The sequence below is a fragment of the Camelus bactrianus genome, chromosome 20 (genome assembly GCF_048773025.1).
Source record: "Camelus bactrianus isolate YW-2024 breed Bactrian camel chromosome 20, ASM4877302v1, whole genome shotgun sequence".
Lineage (NCBI taxonomy): Eukaryota > Metazoa > Chordata > Mammalia > Artiodactyla > Camelidae > Camelus > Camelus bactrianus.
The window spans coordinates 18,303,056-18,326,947 of NC_133558.1; the positions used below are offsets into that span (position 1 = coordinate 18,303,056).

The window sequence follows — 23,892 nt, forward strand, 5'->3', positions numbered from 1 at the left end:
AGAGATCAGGGTATATGGACCCAGCTAAAGCAAAAAAGCGTATGAAAGACCACTTGAAGGTATTTAATATGTTACTCTAGAGAAGAACAGACTTAGGGAGGGACCTGAGTGCCAGTGTCAAATAACTAAAGTGTAGCTGAGTAAAGAGAGACACTAGACTGATTCTATGTCTGTTTGGAAGGCTAGGATTGGTGAGAATCTGTAGCAAGGCAAATAGGTATCAGAGAAAAATGAAGTATTTTCTTACATTCATGGTTTAGACATAAAATAGGCAACCTTGTAATAAAAAACTCCCCTTCAAGGTGGATTTCAAGTAGATGACAAGAATATTACAGAGCAGTACTGTGACCCATTCACATTTAATACATGTAATTAAATACACATTTAATATATGTAATTAAATATGTGAAAAATAAAAACAAGTGAAATTAAATATATTTTATTTAACCCAATGTGATCAATATTAAACATGAGGCATTTTACATTCTTTTTTTATTTCAGTTTTCCAAATTTGGTATGTATTTTACACTTCACATATCTCAATTTGTCCTAGCCACATTTCAAGTGCTCAGTAACCACATTTTGCTAATGGATACCATATTGGACCTCACAGTTATAGAAGATATGCCCCCATTTGGTGAAAGTTGCATTAGATGATCTTTAAGATACCTTTCAAGCCCCAAGGCTCTATGGTTCTGGACCTCCACACATCACTGTTAGAGACACTGAATTTTATTCTGCAGTGACCTAAACTGTAGATTAGCCTCTGTCTCTTCATTTTTAGTCATTATTGCCATTTGCAATTGAATGGGAATTTGTCCCCTTGTCTATGGTCCTGGTCCCTGACAGATGCTTCGTTTGATCTTTCTCTGAAGTTTTCAGTTCTTTCACAAAACCTACCTTACAAGCCCAATCATATGTCATTGTTTCCAGGTCCCAGCCAATTCAGAAAAACAGGACACACTTTTGGACAAGTTGGCCCCCTTGAGAAGGCCACATGAGTCACTGACTATCCAGGTCCATCCCAAGAAGATGCAGCAGGAGCAGGAATCTGGAGAGTCCCAAAGGAATGGTAAGGAGCAGTTCTGTGTGTGTGAGGGAAGAGCTAGTTCCTGAGGTTAGAGAGGAGCTTTCTCACTTCTCCTTTTTAAGTTTTCCTCCTTGTCTTTCACCTCACTGTGGAAGATTTTATTTCCCTACCTTTGCCCTATCATGGAAAGAATTGTATTTCAGTTTTTTATTAGACTTAAAAGCTGCTATTTGGCCCAGGGGGTGGGGAATGGGATTTAAAAACTCATTTAAGTTAATAATACCTTATAATTCTGTTATCTGATGATTCTAGCTCCAAATTCCCTTTAATTTCCAATTTGAGCAGGAGAATATATGACATTCTGTATGAGTCTGCTCGGGCTGCCAGAACAGCATACCACAACCTGTCAGACACTTATTTTCTGACAGTTCTGGAGGCTGGAAAGTCCAAGATCAAGGTGCTGGCAGGGTGGGTTTCTGTGTGGACTCTCCTTGGCTTGCAGATTTGCTGTCTTCACACGGGCTTTCTCTGTGCACAAGCAGTCCTGCTGTCTCTTCCACTTCTTATAAAGACATTAATCCTATTGGATTAGGGCCCCATCCTTATGACTTTACTTAACCTTAATAATCTACTTAAAGGCCTCTTTTCCAAATACAGTCACATTGGGGATTAGGGCCATGACATGTTGAGGCATGCCACCACTTAAAGTTTGGGTGGAGGAAAAGGATTCTGTAAAGGAGGGAGCAGGGACTGTCAAAGAGGTAAGAGAAGCAGAAGAGGATGGTGTCACCAAAGCCAAGGGAGGAGTTTCCACCAGATGTAACCAATGCTACTAACAGGACACAAGATAAGGACTGATAAGAGTCCCTTGAATTTAGCATTTAGAAGTTAGTATGTCTTAGCAAGAATAGTTTCAGGAGGCAGAAACTGAAAGAAGCAGACCATTTTAATAAGCATTAGCAGGCTTTACTATGCAGAATCTTCACCTCTTTTCTGTGAGAAGCCATATAAGAAATTTAAGAAATTTAATTTAAATTTAAGAAAATCTCCCCACCTTTGGGAAAAGACAGGACATGCACTTTTGAAATAGGTCACAATAGTAATTTAACGTGTCAAAATGCTAAATTCTACTGTAGATATGCTATTAACCCACAACACTGACTCTCCATTAACACTAAGTGATAGTCTCCTTAACTCTGTTCAAGTTTGATTTCACTCAGCATTAACCTTGTCCTTTCCCCCAGAGTGTCAAGCAACTTGTACACAGTAATCAACTGGCTTTTATGGACATATCCTCATCTCAGTGACCAACAGTGCTGGGGTTATCTGGAATGTAAGTGATAAGGACTCCTGGATGTGCCAAAATAACACTAGAAGACTGGCACTGACAGGAGATGCTAGAATGAAATATTCCTAATTTTGTCAATTCTGAAACAAGATCTCCTGGAATCCGATTAGCCTAGGATTAGCTGGCACTTGGAAGAGATACATAAGCCAGGCCCTGAAATTCCAATTGACCAAGAAGAGACTGCAGGTACCTGAGATGAGAAAAGCTCACATTTGGCAGTTTCCATACAATATTCTTTACATTGTTCAACTGCAAGTCTAAGGGTTATTAATTTGAATTGCTGACCATGGAAAACTGACCCTTTTTTTTTTTTAAGTCTTTTGAAGTCCTGGTGAGAGACTGTTCTCCAGGTATCTTCTACAGTTATGGGAGACAGACTCATCCTAAGGACTGGTAATGGTTCATCCCTGAGGATGGTGAACCAACCACAAGTGCCAACTCTTGGTGTCCTTTTTTTTTTAAAAAAGATACTCATCAGTAAGGCACAGGAAACCAAAAGAAGCTGTGAATCAATATGTTGATGTTTGAAAATACTTTTCTTATAGGAGTGTCTGATTTCTGTGATTTGCTTAATGATCATTAATCTACTAGCTTAGCAATACTTCTGCCACACTTTATACTTACGCAAATGCTTTGTCATACATCCCCTCATCTGATCAAACAATAGGTAAGGAGGAGGGCACAGAGGTGATAAGGAAACCAAAATGGTTATCATCTGCCAACATTTAAACAATTATCAGCAGAGCCGGGACTGAAGTCTGACCCTTCTGGCTCTAATCCAGTCCTTGTAATTTCTAGCCAGAGACAACATGGTATTTAGATTTAGATACACCAGACCATCCACTGTCACTTTCTGCTTATCTTCCGCCATTTATCCTGACCTGCATGCTCTCTCTCTGCTTTTAGCTAATGGCTCATTACATTCCTCTCAGATCCCTAATCCCATTACCTTCTCCAGTCACTTTACTCGGTTTTACTCCCACTGACGACCTATGATTCAGACTCCTGCAAGTTTCTTCCAAAATTTTACCTCCCTCCCCATTTCTGTTTTCTAATCTCTGTTTATCCCTCTTAATTATCTTTGGCACATCTGTGGTAAATCCCCATTTACCACTCTGCATTTGCACAGGATTGCCAGGTAACCCCTTGATCCACATTTTTGCTTTTTCCTCTCTACGTAATCTATTCCCAAATAATCTTCCCTACTGGTCTCTTCTTTAATTTCTTCCCTATATTGTCAATATGTGTTTTGATGGTGCCATATATCTAATTTGTGTACTGTATGTGACTTTTCACTTTTATAACACATTTATAACATTTATATGTTCTTCCTTCCATAAGCTTTTTGCTTCTCAAACCTAGAATAGGACTTGTTTGTGTACTGTTTGTTACAGGTGATCAAACCAGGGCTAAGAATGAAGAGTTGTCCCAGAAGGAAGATATACCAAAAGACATGGAATTCCTTGGGAAAATAAACGACAGACTTAACAAAGACATTCCTCAGTATCCTGAATCCAAAGATGCTATTGAAAGTGAGGGCAGATTCGAGTGGCAACGGAGGGAAAGACGATGCTATAAATGTGATGACTGTGGAAAAAGTTTCAGTCATAGCTCAGACCTTAGTAAACACAGGAGAACTCACACTGGAGAGAAGCCCTATAAATGTGATGAATGTGGAAAAGCCTTCGTTCAACGCTCACATCTCATTGGACATCACAGAGTACACACTGGAGTTAAACCCTATAAATGTAAAGAATGTGGAAAAGATTTTAGTGGGCGCACAGGTCTTATTCAGCACCAGAGAATCCACACAGGTGAAAAACCCTACGAATGTGATGAGTGTGGGAGGCCCTTCCGCGTAAGTTCAGCCCTTATTAGACATCAAAGAATTCATACAGCAAATAAGCTCTACTAATATAGTGGAAGTAACAAAAGTTCTTTAGATACTCAGGCCTAACTAGTTATCAGAGAAATCTACCTTGGAGACCCAGTATCCTGAATGTAGGCAAAGCTTCAATCATCACTAAAAATTTCTTTGGCACCAGAGAATCTACCTAAGTAGAATTTCCTTTTATTTCTAAATTAGTTCAGTTTCTTGGGAAGAACTAAGAATTCTTTCAGAAAGCCTTGTCCATTGCCAGCATTGCTCACTTGCAGCCCAAGATAACCATGTTTCCTGGTTGAAAGACGTGAATTCTACCTCTTGGCTCTGGTTCCGCTTTACTTGAACATTCAGTGTATGACTGTAGGCACAATATTAAGATTTCTGCCTTCATTTTCCCCTTCTGGCCCACCAGGTATGTTGTGTTAAGTTAAAACAGGTGAAAACTGCTTTTGAAATTAAGAGCAAAAACAATATATTTCCCCTCCATCATTACTGATATAATAATGGCCTAAATATAATGGCCTAAATTAACTCAAGTGAAATGGAAAATTCAGTTCCTCAGTGACATTCACCACATTTCAACTACTCAATAGCCACGTGTGGCTAACAGCTACTGTAATGGACAGCACAGATGGAGACCATTTTTATCACTGCAGAAAGTTCTAAAGGACATTGCTGGTCACATTAGTTCCTGGTAAGGTACCTTCCAGCTGTGATATTATGTGATTCTGAGTTCAGGAAGGTAGCATAAGAGGTAAGTTGAGGAGGCTGCAATGACAACAGGAGATAAAATACAAACATCCTAAAAGGAAATAATTTAGTAATAATAACTTTGTGACACTTTTTCAGCCTTAAAAAGAGAGTATGTTGTAATAGGAGGAACATGATTATTAAGTAAATACAATAGCCTAATAATCTAAATTGAAAGCTTAAATAACTACCTCATCTTTAAAAAGACTGTAATTACCACAGTAGCATCCCTTGTCAGTTACCCTGTACTAATGAGAAGGTGGGACTCTCAGGACACCAATACTTTAAGATATTCAGATTTTTAATAAGGTGAACAAACTTTTTTCTTTTTGGCTTTGGAATGTATTAGCATTTCATGTACGTATTTGCAACAGTTTTAAAATCCCTAGTTTGAGAATTTTATTGCATGACAGGAATTGTGGCCAAAGGCCAACACATTCAAATTTACAGTATAGTCAAACTGCCACAAACCACTGATTCTAGGAATAGCCGTCACCAGAATGATCAGGAAGTGATCTCATCTCTCACTGAAGACACTGATTACACTTACTTGCTTTTGCATTGTGTTTGAGAGTAGGAAAACCACCAGAATCATTTTGTATCTACTACTGTTGGAAGATGAATCTTAAATCATTCCTCTTAACACCATAAAGATAAACTGAGCTTTTATGTTTTTTGAAAATAACACTCTTTTTAAAAAAAAATGTAAAGTTTACTTTGTATGTATACATCGATACAGACTTTTTAAAACATCAAGTTTCTCACTAATACTTGTTTTTCATTTATTTGAGCAATATTTAAAAGCATTTGAAACAGGATTTTCTTTTTTACTGGCCATAAAGAGAAAAGTAAAGTCTTAAATGTTTAGTATTACAGACATCCTTATATGAAAAAGTTAGGTTCTTACTGAATGATGGCTTTTTCCCCCTTTACCTTTAGTCTTGCTGAAAAGCACTGTCATGCATAGAAGGTGTTCACAGTCTTTAAAGGAGATATTCATGTTTCTGATCTTATCTTTGAATTTAGAAAGTCTTTTGCAATGGTAAGAAAGATAATCTTGGCTACCTCAAGATTAATTTTCCTAAAATTGGTAAAGACGATGACAGACATTTTCCTCTAACATACTCTGTATGCTAGAACATTCTATTTAGATAGTAGTTTTAAAAATTTTTTATTGCAATTTCTTTTTTTAATATATTTTTATTGTAGATAGTAGTTTTGAATACTTGTTATGTACAAAGAATTGTTCTAGGCTTAGAGTTGTACACCCTCAAAATCTGAGTGAAGAGTAATTTGGAGCACTGAGACCACACTACCCTTTTTAGTCTGGTGTTGATTCCAAATTGCCACCAGTGTCTGCCATCCGATCCTGAACAGAGAGGCAATGATAAGAGATAAGTACAGAAAGATTTGAGGCCAGAGACAGCCTGGGTGATTGTGGCAAGAGAAGAAAGTCCATTGGGACCTAGGATAACTGCTGGCATAAGGCAAAGGAGGCTTGAGGTTAAAGGAGATCTAAGTAGTTGTTAGTACTATGAAGGATTAGGCAGTGTCCTAGTGAGTCTGTAGAAACTCACAGGGGAAAAAATATGGTGAGGATGCAACCATTTGGAAAGAAGAGCTTTGAGTTCAATCACAGCCACAGTTACTGGAGAGAAATATGTTAGACACTATCAGAACCGCTGGGTTCTAGCAGAGCGCTGTCCTGGAATGATGGCACCTGCTCTAAAGAACCCTGAACATGGAAGGCAGTTTCTCAAATAGCTGTGTCAGAAACACGTGTAGCACCTCCCATCTTTTTTGAAGGGAGTTTTCTTTTCTGTCTTTTTTTTTTTTTTTGAAGGAAGCAAGGACTTGTAGTTTTTATGAACTAATAAAACATAATGATTTTAAGCGGCACCAAAAGGGAGTACCGGGGCAGCTCTTTAGGACACCTACGGGGGATGGAGGTAAACTGGTGATTCTGAGTGAGGACCCAGCAGCTATGAAGGGAGGAAATAGATGAGAGTTGGGGTAGGAGGGGACGTTGTAGGTCTGCATGGGCATTGGTGAAGAGGGGTAAACGAGAGGAGAAAGATGGAACAAAAAGCGAATAATAAAAGGAACAAGGGTACAGGGAAGGGAACAAAGATAAAATAAGAGATGGTGATAGGGAAAGAGAAAAGAGTGACAAGTAATTCTAATGTTAACATCAATTATATTTGAGACAGTGGGTCACAGGACACAAGCCATACAAAAGTGAATGGATCAGCCTATCCTGAGGTCATGGAGTCCTGTGTGCACAGCACATGCTATTTGTTATCTTTATTGAATGGGTCTACAATCTCATCCTGAGCATGAAATTGATTCGTTGTGGTTTCATCAAAAAGTTCATCAACAGTGAAAACACTAGAAACTGAAATGCTTCAGAACAACCTGTTCTCCTCTTAGTAATATCACAAGGCAGTTAGACTAAGTTCTGAAAGAATAGTTCTCTCAGTCTTTCTTACTCAAATCCTTTAGAGCAAGGTGTCTCAACCTTGGTTTTACTGACATTTTGAGCAAGACAATTCATTGTTGTAGGGGGCTGTCCCTCTGCATTGTGGGATGTTTAGCAGTATCCCTGGCCTCTACCCAGTAGATGCAACCAGCACCCTAACTTATGACAAGCACAAATTTCTCAAGAGGTGTAAATGCTCCCTGAGAGGCAAAATCTACACTCACCCCTCCCCGAGTTAAGAACCACTGTTCTATAGGAACATAATCTGGTTTTCATGACTGTTCCATATCATATATAAGAAGATTCTTACTTGGGAATGTTATATGACCAGCACTGCTAGACCCTTTTACTACCCCACAAAATGATTCCCAAAGTACCTAAAATCTATGCAGCAATCATGCTAAAGAAGTAGCCTACTTACAAAAGCCGTAACTTAACTCTTCAGAACCAGAAGAATCTGTCAAATAAAGAGCTTACATTGCATTTTAGGCCTTCCTCTTCCTTCCATACCATATTTCTGGTGCTTATACCTCTTCTTTGCCCCTTGACCCAACCACAAACACTTTATTCTTGATCTAGATCTGCTCCGTCCAATACATTAGCCACTAGGTACATGTCGCTTTCAAGCACTTGAAATGTGGCTATGCAACTGAGGAACTAAATTTTTTTGTTTGTTTCATATTTATTAATTTAAATTTAAAAACTGATACTCAGTTCAGTTATTGGAAAATCTGTGAGTATGTTTGGAGTAACTGAGTATGTGAATCTATTTTTTCCATTTAAAATTTTATGTAATCTCAATATAGATTAAGTATTTCCAATGAAAATTTAATAACTGAATTGAAATGTGCAATAAGTATAAACAATTGCTTTCAAAGAGGTAGTATGAAAAAAGGAATGTAAAATATTTTACTAAGTTTTATATTGATTAGATTTTAAAGTAATATTTTGGATATACTGGCTTAAAATATATTAAAATTAATTTCACCTGTCTTTTAACATTTTTAATGTGGCTACTAGAAAACTTAATATTACATAGGTGGATCACATTATATCCCTATTTACTGGACAGCACTGATCAAGATCTCCTCACCCTCAGGGTAGGTCCCATTCACTATGTTCCAAACCACCTCAGTTCTGTGCAGCTACGTTCTGTAGTGCCAAGGACTTTTCTTACCTATTTCTTCTTATTCATTAATTCAACAAGTATTTACTGAGTGTATGCTGTGTGCCCCTATTCTAAGTACTGGGGATATAGCATGATATAACAAGATAAATAAGATCTCTCTTTTATAAGCCTGTGTTACAGAAAAGGGAGACAAATATATCAAACAGGAATAGTGGTATATAGAATATAAACACGAATTGAAAGGAAACAGAGTGACTGAATGACTACTACAAGTAGTCAGAAAAGGCTTTTCTGGAGAGCTGACATCCTAACTGAAATATAAATGTCCAGCCTTGGGAAGTTCTGCAGAAGACCATGCCAGGCAAATGGAATAGCTAATGCAGTTTCTACAAGAGGAATGAAACTGATGTGTTTACAGGACATGAAAGAAGGTCATTGGGTCTAAAGCAATGGATTAAGGGAAATGTAGTATAAACATTAGAGAGGTCCAAGATATGTATTCTAAACATGATGGGGCACCATTGGAAGGGAAGGACATGATCTGATTTTTGTTTTTAAAAGGTCATTCTGGCCCCTTAGGGAAGCAAGAGTGAGAAAAGAGCAGAAGCAAGACGAGCCAAGAGGCTGCTGCAGTACTTCAGATGAGAGGAGGTGGTGGCACACACATAGGTCCAAAGAGGACGTGAAGAGAAGCAGGTTCAAGGTATGTTTTGGCGATAAAGCCAGAACAGTCTGCTAAAAGATTGTTATAGACTCCTAGGTTCTCACACAAAAAGGTATTTGTTTAACTATTAGGTTAAATGTATGAAATTATCTTTTTTGTAGGTCAGAGACAGTCAATATCAGCAATTACAAATGATTTAACCTAATAAGAACAGAAAAGAATCTAGAGAGAAATGGGACAGAAGGGACTTTGAAATCATGTGTGGGCCTAATTAATTTGTTAAATGAAAAATTGTATTATTTTCTCCTTAAAACTCTCTGTAGAAGGCACCCTTTGTTAAGTCCTCTGTCTAAAGGGAAATTGTCAACAAACCTGATGAGATTTGGAACTACTATTCTATAGTAACAGAATAGATTCATACTATAACATGTCTGTACAAACTTAGACTTCCTTCTGGACAGCACATTTCCTAAACTGATAAAATCAGGTTATCAATGAAAGGCAGTAGAGGTTAAGAGCAGAATGCCGGAGTTGCTCTGCTAGTTACTAATTATATGACCTTGGCTAATTCACTTATTCTCTCTGTGCCTCGGGTTCCTCATCTGTAAAACAATGGTATAAGGGCATCTACCTCAAAACGTGGGAAATACATAAGTGACTAAATGTAATGGGTTGAGAACAGTGCCTGGCACATAGTAAGTGCTGTTAGTATTAGCCGCCACTAACAGCACTGTTAGGTCTTTTAGCGTCATATTCAGCATTCTTCCCCTCAAAGCTGTTTAAATCAGTTAACTGATATCCGATCTTCCTGAATTCGTTGCCTTGTTGCTGTTGTGTAAGTTTTAAAATGATACCCGCAGTGTTAACAATTACCCTAATTCTGAACTGCTCCCTAAATTCCTAACCCCAATCCCAGCCCCAACGGTCCCACCTGCCCTTTGGCGGAGAACAGCACCCTCCTCGCCCTCACTCGCGTACTCACCCGCCAGCCCTCGTCTCCCGGCTGTTCCCAGCTCCCAGCGCCGTTAACCCGGCCACCAGCCCCGCTCCTAGCCCTGACACTTTGGAACAGTTAACTACCGGAAGTGGCTCGGAGTCGCGGGAGCACTGAAAAAGGGGGCCGGTCTCTCCCAGGTCCAGAAGCACTTGGGTTCCCGGCTGTAAAGAAGCCCGCCGCCCCAACTGGGAGAAAGCAGCCGCTTTGGGGGGGATCCGGGAGCGCACTGTCCGGCAGCGGGCTCTGATGCAGGTGACGGCGGCGGGGGCGTTCTCGCAAAGTCGACCACCCGCGGACTTGTGGAAACCTCCAGGATTCCCCGAGAGGCCTGAAAGTGACTTTGGAGACAGGCCTGTTTCGCGGCCTACGGCTTCCTAGAGCGCGGTCCCCACGAGCGCAGGCCGGGTGTGGGCCGAAGCCTTAGGGGCCTCCGGGTGCAGGAAAGACCCAGTCCACCGCGTTCGGGGAAAGGAGGATTCTTCTGCACCTGTTGGGCGCAGAAGGCAGAGACCCCTCTCTTCTGGGGCAGGGGCTGCCTGGGAGGTTCGCATGTTTGGGTCTCACTGGGGAGGGGCAGCGAGGAGCTTCCTCCACTCAGGGCTCTTGAGTTGCGGGTTGTACCTGCTGATGCCCTGCTCACCGCGGTCTGGCAGGACCTTGAGGACCAAGTTTTGCCTCCGTCAAAACTTCTCGGATCCTTAGAGGAAATGAGGGCCAGGATGAAATAGGTGAAGAGAACCGGCGCTAGAATCCTTTAAATCCTTCAATTTCCCGCTCCACCACTTTCCTGTTAGGACTGAGCGCAATTTTTTTAACCTCTCTAAGCCTTGTTTTACTCATTTCTGTAAATCAGAATAATTTAGTGCCTGTTTCATAGGATGCTTGTGACGACTGAGAGGGTGCATGTAAAAAAACTTAGTTTTTAGACGTTTCCCTCCCTTCCCCTGTATTTGCTATCATCCATCCATGTCAGACAAATAGGACTAATTAACCATTATTATATATTATATAAAATATGTATATAATGGAATACTACTCAGCCATAAAAAAGAATGAAATACTGCCATTTGCAGCAACATGGATGGACCTAGAAATTATATTAAGTGAAGTAAGTCAGACAGAGAAAGACAAATATCATATATCATTTATATGTGGAATCTAAAATAGATATAACTGAACTTATTTACAAACCAGAAACAGACTAACAGACATAGAAAACAGACTTATGGTCATCAAAGGGGAAAGGTAGGGGAAGGGATAAATTAGGAGTTTGGGATTAGCAGATACAAACTACTATATATAAAATAGATAAACAAGTCTTCCCTGTATAGCACAGGGAACTATATTCAATATCTTGTGATAAACTATAATGGAAAAGAAAAAAAATGCCAGTTTTTCAAACTAGTACCATTTTACGTTCCCACTAGCAGTATATGAGTTCCAGTTGCTTCATCTCCTCATTAGCACTTGGTATTTCAGTCATTTTAATTTTAGATTTTAATGCATGTGTAGTGATTTTATGTTTCATTGATGACTAATGATATTGAGTACTTTTTTATGTACTTGTTGACAATTCCTATATCTTCTTTGGTAATGTCTGTGTCCATAACTTGCCTATTTGTGTTTGTCTTCTTATGATTGAGTTGTGAGAGTTCTCTATATTTTCTGGATACCAGTTGTCAGAAATACATATTGAAAATATTTTCCAGTCTGTAGCTTCTCTTTTCACTTTCTAAGTGGTGCTTTTTGTTGAGCAGATTAAAATTTTGATGAAATCAAATTTAGCAATTTTATCGGTTATTATTAGTGCCTTTTGAGAAATCTTTGCTTAGGTCATGACACTACTTCTAAACTACCTATGTGTACAACTTTGGTTTTTTTAAATTATTTTTAATGTAAAAAACTGAGAGCATAGTTCTAGTCTCTTGCCAGTTATTCCCAGTTATCATCCCAGCCAGGAGGCAAGAACTATGAAATAGCAAAATTAAGTTGTTTTCAAAGAGTTGAGGCACTGTAACTTCTCAATATTTCTTGTTATTTGTTTCATTGTGATAATTAAATGACAAAACTCTTAAAAACAATCAGAACTACCAAGATTTAGTCCCAGGAGTAGACAAAATATTTTTAGGTTAAAACTGGGCACTGGATAGAAATATTGGTGGTGGCTATCAGCAGGAACAGATAAAGAGGGAAAATTAAACCTGAAAACCCATAATAAATATGTAGTTAGAAAAGATGTTAAAGGAATAAAGATGGGGGACCAAAAAAAAAAAAAAAAAAAGACATGTTTCATGTGAAAATAAATCAAGGAAAAGCTCGTTTAAAATGGAATCAGGAAGCCCTGCAGGAGAGCTCTCAGATACTTAGCTCTCAGATACTTTCCACTGTTGCAGCCTGCAAAACCGGAAGGAATGGGGAAGATAAAAGTTATTTCAACAAAGTCAGCTTATATAGAACTCTTTGTGTAAAATTCTGTGTCTCAACTTCTTATCCACGATGATTAGAATGTTACTTTTCTTCTGGTACAAGGGAGGACATTTTTCACATTTTGGAATCTCGTCACCTGCTTTTAAGAAAAGGAAGATCCCTCCCTGCTCTAGCAACAATGCACTGACCACAGATTGCATCTAATAATAAACCGCCACAAACTCTAGCTCTTGTTTTTCTCCAATGAACTTTTAATTCAAGACAACCCTCTCCAATCTCCCCTTAAAACCTAATAAAAGCTGACCTTTCCTTTGTCTTTTCGCACTTGCCTGTGATTCACCATAGCTTGCCTAATCCAAATTGCAATTCTCTGCTTTACCCCCTATCCCCTCCATAAACCCATTTTGCTGTTAAAACAATTGGCTGTTTTATGTTTAAGGTCAACATCCACAACCTCTACCCCAAAATCCTATGTAGTCTAAAAAGTTAAAATTGTGATGGTATATAAGGAATGAACATAGATTTAAACTTAGATTTGTTTTTCGAAATTTGTGGTATTAAAACTGGGGTCTACTACTGAAGCTAAACTGCAAAGCAGGTTTTGTAAGAGACTAGTTTACTAAGATAGGAAAGCGTGGAACAGTTATAAAGACGCGAAAAGAATTTATATTCAATTATAATTATGTTTGAATAGTTAACAATATAAGGTGTACTATTACTAGGTGCCACAGAGGTTTCAAAAAGCTATGAACGATAATTAACGTATTTCCCATATACACTACATCCTCAAGAATATGTAGTGTGTGGGGGAGGGCTGGACATATATATATATAAAGAGTGAACAGTAAAGTACAGGGGTATCTAACCCGGCCAAACGCGAGTCTAATTACCATCACAGGGATCCTCAATGCGCATTCTCCTCCACCGCTACCCCAGCATGCGCCTGCTCGCAGCCCTGGCCTCCGCACGCCCTTGGATCTGCCCCCGGGGGACCGTCAGCTCCCTCAACGAGCGTGCGGAGCGGACCGGGTGGGCCAGGAGCGCCGGCCGGAGGTGACCCCACAGTCCGTCATTCTCAGGACTTTAACGGCGCCCTGGAGCCGCACAACCCTCCGACGCGCAGACGCAGGAGGAACGCGAGGCCCCGCATACGGCTGTGAGGGGCGTGGTGCCCCGTCCCCTTAGTCGGCGGACCATAGAGCTTTCAGACCTCCAGGATTCCTAGAGAGCTTCCGGAAGTGGCTTGGGGCAAGATGCGTGTTGGCCGGTGTTGTGCCTCCGCACGTTTGGAAGTTGGGGGCTGGAGGGGCCTCGTCGGGTTACAGCTTCGCCCCTTTTTCTCTCAGCCCTTCCTCCAAGTCTGTCCACCTTTTGCCACCTCCTTTCCCCACCCTGGGCCTCCCCTGGAACTCACGGTGAGTATGGTTCTGGCCGGAGAAAGGGGAGTGCTTTGTGGCCAGACCAGGCCGCTGCTGAGGACAAGCCCGAGGGGTCCGGAGACGGGGCCTGAGCCGAGATCTTGGTGACTTGGTCGGTCAGGGGCCGCTGTGGTTGCCGGCACAGGCCGAGTCCGCCTGCCCAAACTTTTTGCGAGGGAACCTTTAATGGAGATTCGCTTTCTTCTTCTCCAGTCGTTCTGTGGTGGTGTTTGCAATCGATCTTAATTTGTTTTAAAATAGGAATCTGTCCCCACTCTCTGTTTCCACACTCAATTGTTTTTACTTAGCAATTTTGCATTTCCGTCACAATTCTCTTTTTTTCCTAAAGGATATATTTTGCTTTTGGAAGCCCCAGCTATCCTTGGAAAACTATTTTTGCTGTTAAGTTATTCTTTCTGCTCTTTGTAGTGTATTCGGAGCATGGTGTTATGTTGACTAGATAAATGTACGAAAGAAACATGTTTTGACAACTTGGGTAATATAAAATTCAGCCTCATTCAGAATACTTTACTTACTTCGTTTATTAAAGCTAATTGAAGTAGATGCCTGGGAACGCTTTAGGAGGGGCCCCATTTCCAAAACTCAGGTGACTTTTGAATAAATTTTAAGTAATTAAGACTTCCACTACCACCTCCAAAAAACAATCTGTATTTTTGTTTGATTAGTTCAGTTAAGTATATTTATGCAGTAATCATAGTTTTAGCAAATGTATATGTATTTTGAATTTATCTTGTGGTTAAGTGTAAAATGTGGTAGATGTTAAACCATTCAGCCTACACTGTGTGAGATACTTGCAATGCACAGTGTTTGCTTCACCTTGATCTTTAAAGCCTGGAAAATATCTTTGTTTTGTTTTATTTTCAGCTCCCAAACTTCCCAAATTAGACTTAAATTAGTCTGCAGAAAGCATTCCTTTTTCGTCTATTGAAAAGATAATCATATGTTAAAATCAGTGTTGTGCCTTCAGTAGTTCACAGGATTATAGCGTTTGAGATGGGAAGAAGTTTTGAAGAGTGATTATTTTAACTTCCTAAATCAATAAAGTTGACGAGGTATTCTTAAAAGAGAATGTAAAAAGCAGTCTATACACAAGGCGCTTAGTACAGGTGTGTATACACAAAACTGTTTAAGAGGAAGATACATAATGATCTAATTCTGTAGTACCTATCTTTGTACTTGGTTAGCTATAGGTTGTAATTGTCAACTGTCTAGAGAGGGAAGAGGCTAAAAATGGAAAATTAGCTACTAAAAAAATAATCAAATGGGTAATGGACAAGATTGGTTGGCTAATTTAGTTTAAAATATAAAAAAAACTGATAATTAGATAACTTCCATGAATTTCACTATTGAGACTTTATTTAATGTCATTTAGAATTATATTATTATTTTAATTTAATATTTTAATGTATCTACAACATGAGTGCTGTTCAGTAATGAACACTTAACGTTGAAATATTTTATAGCTAGTATTGATGAGCATTGATTATAAGACAGAAGATGGCCAGTAGTTCAGGTAAAGATGAACCTTGACTTTAGGGAATTCATAAGAAAACATGGTAAAACTCTGACTATGTAGTATCACATTCAAAACAGAGCTTAGAATTCATGTCCCATGGTAATGACTCTAAGTTTTTAATCTATAAGTATATTTTAAGAAAGTTTAAGAATTTATTATATTTTCATTGATTTTTAAAATGAATTATTTTAAAACCATGGATGTTAATCCCGTCTATTCAAAACAAAATTGATTACCCCTTATTTGAAACTCTCCAGAAAAATCTCAGCCTCTTGCCCAAATTCACTCTTCCTTGAAATCTCACTATTCCAGGAAATTCCCCCACTTCTCTGTAAAGTTAACGTCTATGAATTAAATCCTCTGTTGTTACGTATCATATTTAACCTTATCTCTTGCTCCTTGATTCTTCCTACTTGTAGTTTACTCCCCAAACTGTTGTAACTAGCCTTGTCTAATTTTCAAATTCTCTTTCTTTTCTGTCCACACTCTCTAAGTAGGGGTTATTAACCTTCCCGGAGTTCTTGGATGGGTGTTTGTTGTGTGAACTCTGATGAAACTGAATGTAAACTTCTGTGCCTATGGGCTTTTTTCTGGGGAAGAATTCTGTTTTCATTAGATTGAGAAATTATGAGCCACCCCTATGTCACCTTCTCTACCCGCCAAAACTCTGAAAGATACACTCCTTTGAAGACTCATGTCAGGAACAATACGTAATCTGATTTTCCTTCTGAATACCTGTTTCTTCTTTCCCTTTGTGGACTGTAGGTCTGTGGCTTTATCTTGATGTTAGCATTTCTTGCCAGCTGCTTTTGGATATGCTACCCTTGGTTATACTCTTCTTCATTCTCTATAGTGCTGCCTTCAGTCATGTTTTTCTCCAGTCCATTGTCTGGAGATAACAATGTCTGCCATTGTTATCTTTCTGGCACACAAATATGTAATATAACTTCCTACTTAAAAAGAGATACAAAGAAAAAAGTCACTGCCACAAACATTTGCAAGAAAACCATGACCATGGACAGACATTGTGGTACGTGCTGTACACAATGTGATAAACCCTATGTTTGGACCATGCTGAACTACCTTGGCAAGAATGAGCACCTTAATCTGCTGGGGGCAGGGCAGCTAAGGAGTGGGGGCAACAGGGAAGTCCTAATTAAAAAGGTAACAGGTTAGCTGAGACTTTTATGTTAGAGTTGAATGATTTCAGCAAGACCAGGTTTTATCGACATTGACATTGACGCTTTGGGCCAGATAATTCTTTGCTGTGGGGTGGTTATGTTAATGCATTATGGGATTTTTACTAGCATCTCTAGCCTCTACCTACTAGATACTAGTAGCATACCTTCTCAGTTGTAACAACCAAAAATATCTCCAGATGTTGCCAAATCCTAGGAAAAGGGGGCAGGATTGCCCTTGGTTGAGAACCACTGAGCTAGAGGAAAGAGCTCTGCAAGGCAGTGGAATTATGAGAAAGCCACATTCAGAAAAGACTATATGAAGGAGAGTTGGTAGCAGATAAAGATAGGCAGATTTACATTACATATTATGCTGAAAAGTTGGATTTCCTGTTGAAAATTTTAAGAAGGTGAGTTGTATTACATATTTGTTAAAACAATCTTTCTAGCAGTATATTAGTTTCATGGGACTACCATAACAAAGTACCACAAACTGGGCGGCTTAACACAACAGCAGCTTATTCTCTCACAGTTATGAAGGCTAAAAGTCCAAAATCAAGGTGTCAACAGGGTCATGCTCTCCTTACTTCTGGTTGTCACTGATAATCCTTGGCTTTCCTTGGCTTGCAGCTGCATAACTCCCTGCCTCTGTAGTCACATACACATTCTTTATGTCTGTATCTTCACGTGGCCGCCTCTTTTTGTTAACCTCTGTGTCTCTTCTTAAAAATTCACCAGTTGTATGGGATTAAGGTCCCACCCTACTCCAGTATAACCTTACCTTAGCTTGATTATATCTGCAAATACCCTATTTCCAGATAAGATCACATTTACAGATACCAGAGGTTAGGACTTCAACATATCTTTTGGGAGGGACACAATTCAACACACAGTAGGCAACTTTGTGGAACATGAAAAGCATAACCAAAGGCAAGAAGACCACTTAACCGCTGCAACTGCAGGCAAGAGATGATGCCTGATACTGAAGATAAAATCCAGACATATATCCAAGAAGCCAATTATAAAATTTATATCAGAAGACAATGGGACTAGAGAAGCCAAAACAATTTTGAAAATGAACAACAAAGTTGCAAGACTCTTAGTACTTGATTTCAAGATTTTAAAAGCCACAACAATCAAGACAGTTTTGTATTGGTGAAAGGATAAACATATATGTCAGTGGAACAGAATAGAGATTCCAGAAATAGACACACTCATATATAGTCAATTGATTTTTGACAAAGATGTAAAGATAATTCAGTATATAAAAGATAATCTTTTCTGCAAATAGTGCTAGAACAATTTGACAGCTGTACGCAAACAAAAAAAACACTTCCATACCTCCAATTCTGTACAAAAATTAACTCACAAGGAATCAGAGAGCTAAAAGTAAAACCTAAGACTATAAAACTTTTAGAAGAAAACAGGAGAAAATCTTTGTGACCATGGATTAAGCAAAGATTTCTTAGATATGACACCAAAAGTACAATCCCTAAAAGAAAAAATTGACAAATTAGACTTTAAAAAATTAATGAATTTCTATTCTTGGAAAGGCACTGTTAAAAAAAATGAAAAAGTGGAAATATTTGCAAGTCATGTATTTCCCTTATGAAATATGTAAGGAATTCTCAAAAGTCAACAATAAAATATATAAGGAACTCTCAAAAGTCAACAATAAAAAAAAATCTCCTAATCTTAAAAATGCACAAAAGTTTTGATTTCTGAGGGGGAGGTAATTAGGTTTCTTCACTGATTTCCACTTAGAGGAGGTACTGGGGATTGAACCCGGGGCCATTTGGGGTGTAATTGAGCTATACCCTCCCCCCCAAAAAAAATGCACCAAAGTTTTAAACAGATACTTACCAAAGAGGATATAGTTGTCCCTCAGAATCCATGGGGGATTGACTCCCAGACCCCCCATGGGTGCTAAAATTTCCTGACTCTCAAGTGCCTTATATAAAATGGTGTAGAATTTGCATATAAGCTACACATATCCTCCCATATATTTTAAATCATCTCTAGATTATTTATAGTAAAATGTAAATGCTATGTAAATAATTGGTAATGTGGGACAAGTTCAGGTTTTGCCTTTTGGAACTCTCTGGAATTTTTTTTTTCCTCAAATGTCTCTGATCTGTGGGTGGCTGAATCTAAGGATGTGGAACCTATGGATATGGAGGGCCAACTGTATATGGATGGCAGATAAGCATAGGAAAGGTTGCTCAACATTATTAGTAGACAAATGCAAATTAAAACATTAGTGAGATACTACTATACACCTATTAGAATGTCTAAAGTTAAATATATATAGATATATATCAAATGATGGTCAGGATATGGAGCAACTTCCCTTATCATGTTGGGTGCTTTGGAAAACAGTTTGGCAGTTTCTTATAAAATTATACATATACTTACCATATGACCCAGCAGTTTTACTTCTAGATATTTACACAGGTGAAGTGAAAACTATGTTTACACAAAAACTCATATGCAGATGCAACTTTATTTGTAATTAACAAAAACTGTAAACAATTGAGATCTCTGTCAACTGGGGGATGGATAAACTAACATACATCTATGTAAGGAATAAACTGCTACATGCAACAACATTGATGGTCTCAAGTACATTATGCTAAGTGAAAGATGCCAGACTCAAAAGGGTACATACTGTATGTCTTTTTTATAAGACATTCTGGAATGTCATTAGTGTATGGAGCTAGATATTGGGGTTGCAAGTGTTTATAGGGCACCCAGGTTCCTTGGATGCAGGACCTGTGCTCCAAAGAGAGTTCTAGAACTGAAATCCATAGTAGAAGTTGTTAGCCTGGAGACAGGAGGGAAGATGGCGAGAGGAGCACAGGTAGAATAATGAATGTTAGATGAAGAGGAAAGTGTTGGGACAGTTCTTGACAATACCTTGAGCTAAATTATATGGACATTGGTCTCATCTGTTAAGAGTGAGGGACAGGTTGAGAGTGGACGTGTATGAAAACAGTACAGCATGTATAGCAAACACTGAAAGAAGCAGCACTGAGGACCAGCTGAGGCTAAATGCAGAATTTCAGTTAGACCCTGTCTACATGGTTTGCTGACTTTGTTTAGCCATTTTCCACATCCCCAGGAGAGAAAGCAGAAGGAAAGGGTTAGTCCCAGGTGGGTTTGGCATGACACATGGCTAAGGAGAGGATCACTTAAATGAAGTCCCTGTCATGGTAGGGAGTTTGTTAAGATATCTTAGTAAATTACTATGATCTTTGTTACGCCTTTACACTATTTGTCATTTTCTCTTCCTTAAGAAATATCCTTTAAAAAGAGGCCCTCAGAAGGTTCTTCTCTTAAGAAGATAAAGAAGGTAGTGGGAACAAGCCTCCTGAGCTTTTCCAGCCCTAAATGGCTGCAGAATCAAGAAAGTCTGTAGCCCCATCCCCACCAGACCAGACTCCTGAAGAGGACCTTGTAATTGTCAAGGTAGAGGAAGATCATGGTTGGGACCAGGAATCAAGTCTACATGAAAGTAACCCTCCTGGCCAAGAGCTGTTCCGCCTGCGCTTCAGGAAGTTATGCTACCAGGAGACACTAGGACCCCGAGAAGCTCTGATCCAACTCCGGGCACTTTGCCATCAGTGGCTGAGGCCAGATTTGAACACCAAGGAGCAGATCCTAGAGCTTCTAGTGCTGGAGCAGTTCCTGACCATCCTGCCCGAGGAACTCCAGACTCTGGTTAAGGAGCATCAGCTGGAGAATGGAGAGGAGGTGGTGACACTATTGGAAGATTTGGAAAGGCAAATTGATATACTGGGACGGCCGGTAAGTAGAAGGAGGCATGCAAGCTATGACCGGGAGAGTCCTGGAAGCTGTGTGGAGGGACATACACAACAGTGGGAGAATAAATGCTGAGCATGAGTTTCTCTTGGAGGAGGATATATAAATCCACTTTTATCCTCATAACATTCATACAGCTGTATTAATATCCTTATTTGCCAGATGGAAAACTGATGCACAGAGAGCTTAACTTACTTTTTTCAGGGGCACGCAGATAATTAAAGGTAGATCTGAGACCAGAACTCATGTTTCCTAGTTCCTCAGCAAAAGTTTTTTCCACTGAAGAGAACTGCTTTAAGTTTCAGTTTATCATTCTTTTCCTGCTTTGGGAGTGCAAAATATTGGCATTGTGTGCAGCAGGGAGGGCATTAGCAATCTTTTCCTTCAGTGCTAAGCAGAAAATGATGCCTTTCTGTGCTAATCAACATGTCCGTGTTCCTTACTGCCCCTTGGAAGTAAGTGAGTTTCTGCTTCTTCCTTCCCCAAGCATGTATCCCTGTGGATGTGATCTTAGTCCTCATCACTGTTCACTTCATTTCTCAAAGGGGTTTCTTATAATGTAACTGTCCCATTGTTTCCAGGTCCCGGCTCGTGCACATGGACATAGGGTACTCTGGGAGGAGGTGGTGCATTCGGAATCTGCACCCGAGCCTCCAGATACTCAGCCCCAACCTGTGGCAACCCAGCACAAATCTCCAGTGCTCCAAGGGTCACAAGAGAGAGGTAAGGAGCCAGATTTCATTGATGAGGAGTGAGGAAGTAGAAAAAAAAAGAGAGTACATTTGAGACATCTATCTAGTTCCTGGAGAACCAGAAACTAGAATCACTTGTTTACAGACCAGCCATAAGATCTAGTTTAAATGTTTATCTAGGTTTCAAATACTGACTATCAGTCCTAGTGGTAAACTCACAAACAAATTAAAGAATTTGGGGATTTTTATGTATTTACACATTTCTATTACCCAAGTGTATTTGCAACATAAGCTTTTGGAGGTTTTACTGGTATCATCATACTGCTTTATTTGTGAATGTTTCAGTATGACTTCCTCAAATAAGAGCATTTTCTTAGATAACCACAATAAATTGATCACGGTTAGGAATTTCTAATTCCGATACAATACTAATCTAGTCCACAGTTCATGTACATAGTTTGCCAGTCATCCCAGTAATGCTCTTCCAGAGTCTAGTCCAAGATCACACTTTGCAATTAGTTATGTTTAGTTTCCTTTAACTTGGAATAGTTCCTCAGCCTTTCTTTGCCTTTCATGATCTTGACATTTTTTAAAGAGTACAGATCAGTTACCTTGTAAAATGGCTGCAATTTGAGTTTGTGTGATGTTTCCTCATATTTGAATTCAAGCTGTGTATATTTGGCAGGAACACTCCGGAAATGAAACTGTGGCCTTCTCAGGGCTACAACAGAAATTTATCTGTTACTGGTGGTATTATCTTTGATGACTTGGTTAAGGTTATCCTTGATTGGTTATTTCTTATAAAGTTACTATTTTTCCCGTTGTAATTAATAAATAATTTGTGGGGAGATATTCTTGAGTCTATGTAAATATTCTTGTCCTCATCACACTTTTGTTGCTAAAACACTAGTTTTAGTATTCATTGATGCTCCTTGACTGAATCGGTGATTACTAAGACTGTTACAAAGTGATTATTTTCTAACTCTATCATTTTTTTCTACATTTGTTTGTTTATTATAATGGGGAATGTTTCTTTTCCCCCCCATCTTGTTTTTATTTATCAGTATGGAAACATAAATTCTTATTTTATTCCAGAAATATTCTGTTACAGTCTTTGTTTTGATGCTTACATTGTCTTAGACTTGACCAGAGGAGGCCTCTTCAGTCTGGCTCCTGTGTCCTATAGACATTTCCGTGTCCCTTTTTGAGAACTTTCTTTCTTAAAGAAAAAGATAAGATATTCTAGTCTCATCTCATACTTGCCCCGCATTTCTTATTTTTTTCACTTATGTGATTTATAGCAGTTTGTTTTAAGTAAGTGGATTTTTAATATTCCTAAAGAAGAATCATAGAAACATTTTCAGTTAATAATGTAATTCTTGTTTTAAGTTCTAAAACCTATTGCGCAAGACACAGTAGTCTGTGGTGATTTGGATATTATATTGTTTGGTATTTATAGGAAACAGATCCAGTCATGGTAGACATGGTAGCAGAGATAGATTGGTTCTCATATTCAGTTTTCCAAGAGATCAGGACCTAAAGAAATACTGAATACAAGCACAAGGATAGGCTATAGCTTTGATGGTAGAGAAGAAATTGTAAATTAATTCCTCTTAGGAAACCAGAACACTTTCTATTTTTGTCATGTAACTTCAGGCTAAGTGGGACATCAAAGTGCAAATGTTTTGGGAGCAACCATAAGTATGGATCCAGAGAAAGATTATCAGCATTTCATATGTGAAAACTCTGGTATGCATATCTGCTGAAATACAGATAATTTTGGAATGGGCTAGAGCTGGCCCCCATAACCACAGGACAAGGCTGGTCTCATTCATAGCTCCTTTTTCTCTCAGCCATGTCTGCTTCACAGAGTCCTACCCCTTCCCAGAAAGGAAGTCCTGGAGACCAGGAGATGACAGCTGCGCTTCTCACAGCAGGGTTCCAGGTGAGTTGTGCTCCTCACTGAAACCCCATAGCTCTACTTGACAGTGTTGTGGCATCTACTCCATGTCTGGACTGTTTGTAGCAGAGCTCATGAAGAACTTGTCCCAAATTCTTCCACAAAGAGACAGATTGATCCTCGATTTTCCCTCAGTAAATCTGGTGCATTTTCCTTTTCTTCCCAACTAGCTATGTAGAGCCCTTTATACAGTACGATCCCACCGCTTGATCCTCTCCAACCCTGGTGGAGCTCTCCGACACTGTGTTTGAGCTGTGGAACACTCCCAGTCCCCAAATGGGGATCTTGTTTTGTTTCAGACTTTGGAGAAGATCGAAGATATGGCTGTTTCCCTAATTCGAGAGGAGTGGCTTCTTGATCCATCACAGAAGGATCTGAGTAGAGATAACAGGCCAGAGAATTACAGAAACATGTTCTCCCTGGGTAAGGAAAGCTCTGGTTATTATCATATAAGGCTGTTTGTTTGTGTGTACAGTAGCTTTGAGCTTTCTGAAAGACATAGTTGAGTTTAAACTCAAAGTCCAACAGAGAGATAAAATGTTGAGACTTCCTGAGTTCTAAAAGGAAACTTTTATT

General features: G+C 39.2%; 1 protein-coding gene and 1 long non-coding RNA gene across 4 annotated transcripts in view; one reads left to right on the forward strand and one right to left on the reverse strand.

The window, feature by feature from the left end:
* The window catches only part of LOC123614095 (uncharacterized), a 15,510-nt gene extending 4,963 nt beyond the window's left edge, over positions 1 to 10,547 (reverse strand). The window contains exon 1 of the long non-coding RNA XR_006721595.2: positions 10,268 to 10,547. This is a non-coding gene — a long non-coding RNA (uncharacterized LOC123614095). The remainder of the gene's footprint in view (positions 1 to 10,267) is intronic.
* ZKSCAN8 (zinc finger with KRAB and SCAN domains 8) overlaps positions 1 to 23,892 on the forward strand; it is a 58,696-nt gene that overhangs the window by 1,643 nt on the left and 33,161 nt on the right. For 2 of the 3 annotated variants that reach the window (XM_045509647.2, XM_045509646.2), the window contains exons 3-4: positions 934 to 1,072; positions 3,773 to 8,484. In XM_045509647.2, coding sequence (XP_045365603.1) covers positions 934 to 1,072; positions 3,773 to 4,293 — 660 coding nt within the window. In that variant the 3' untranslated portion in view covers positions 4,294 to 8,484. Of the gene's footprint in view, positions 1 to 933; positions 1,073 to 3,772; positions 14,125 to 20,138; positions 20,650 to 21,245; positions 21,388 to 23,209; positions 23,302 to 23,615; positions 23,740 to 23,892 lie in introns of those variants that run through there. The other variant, XM_010974138.3, reaches the window with a different exon arrangement.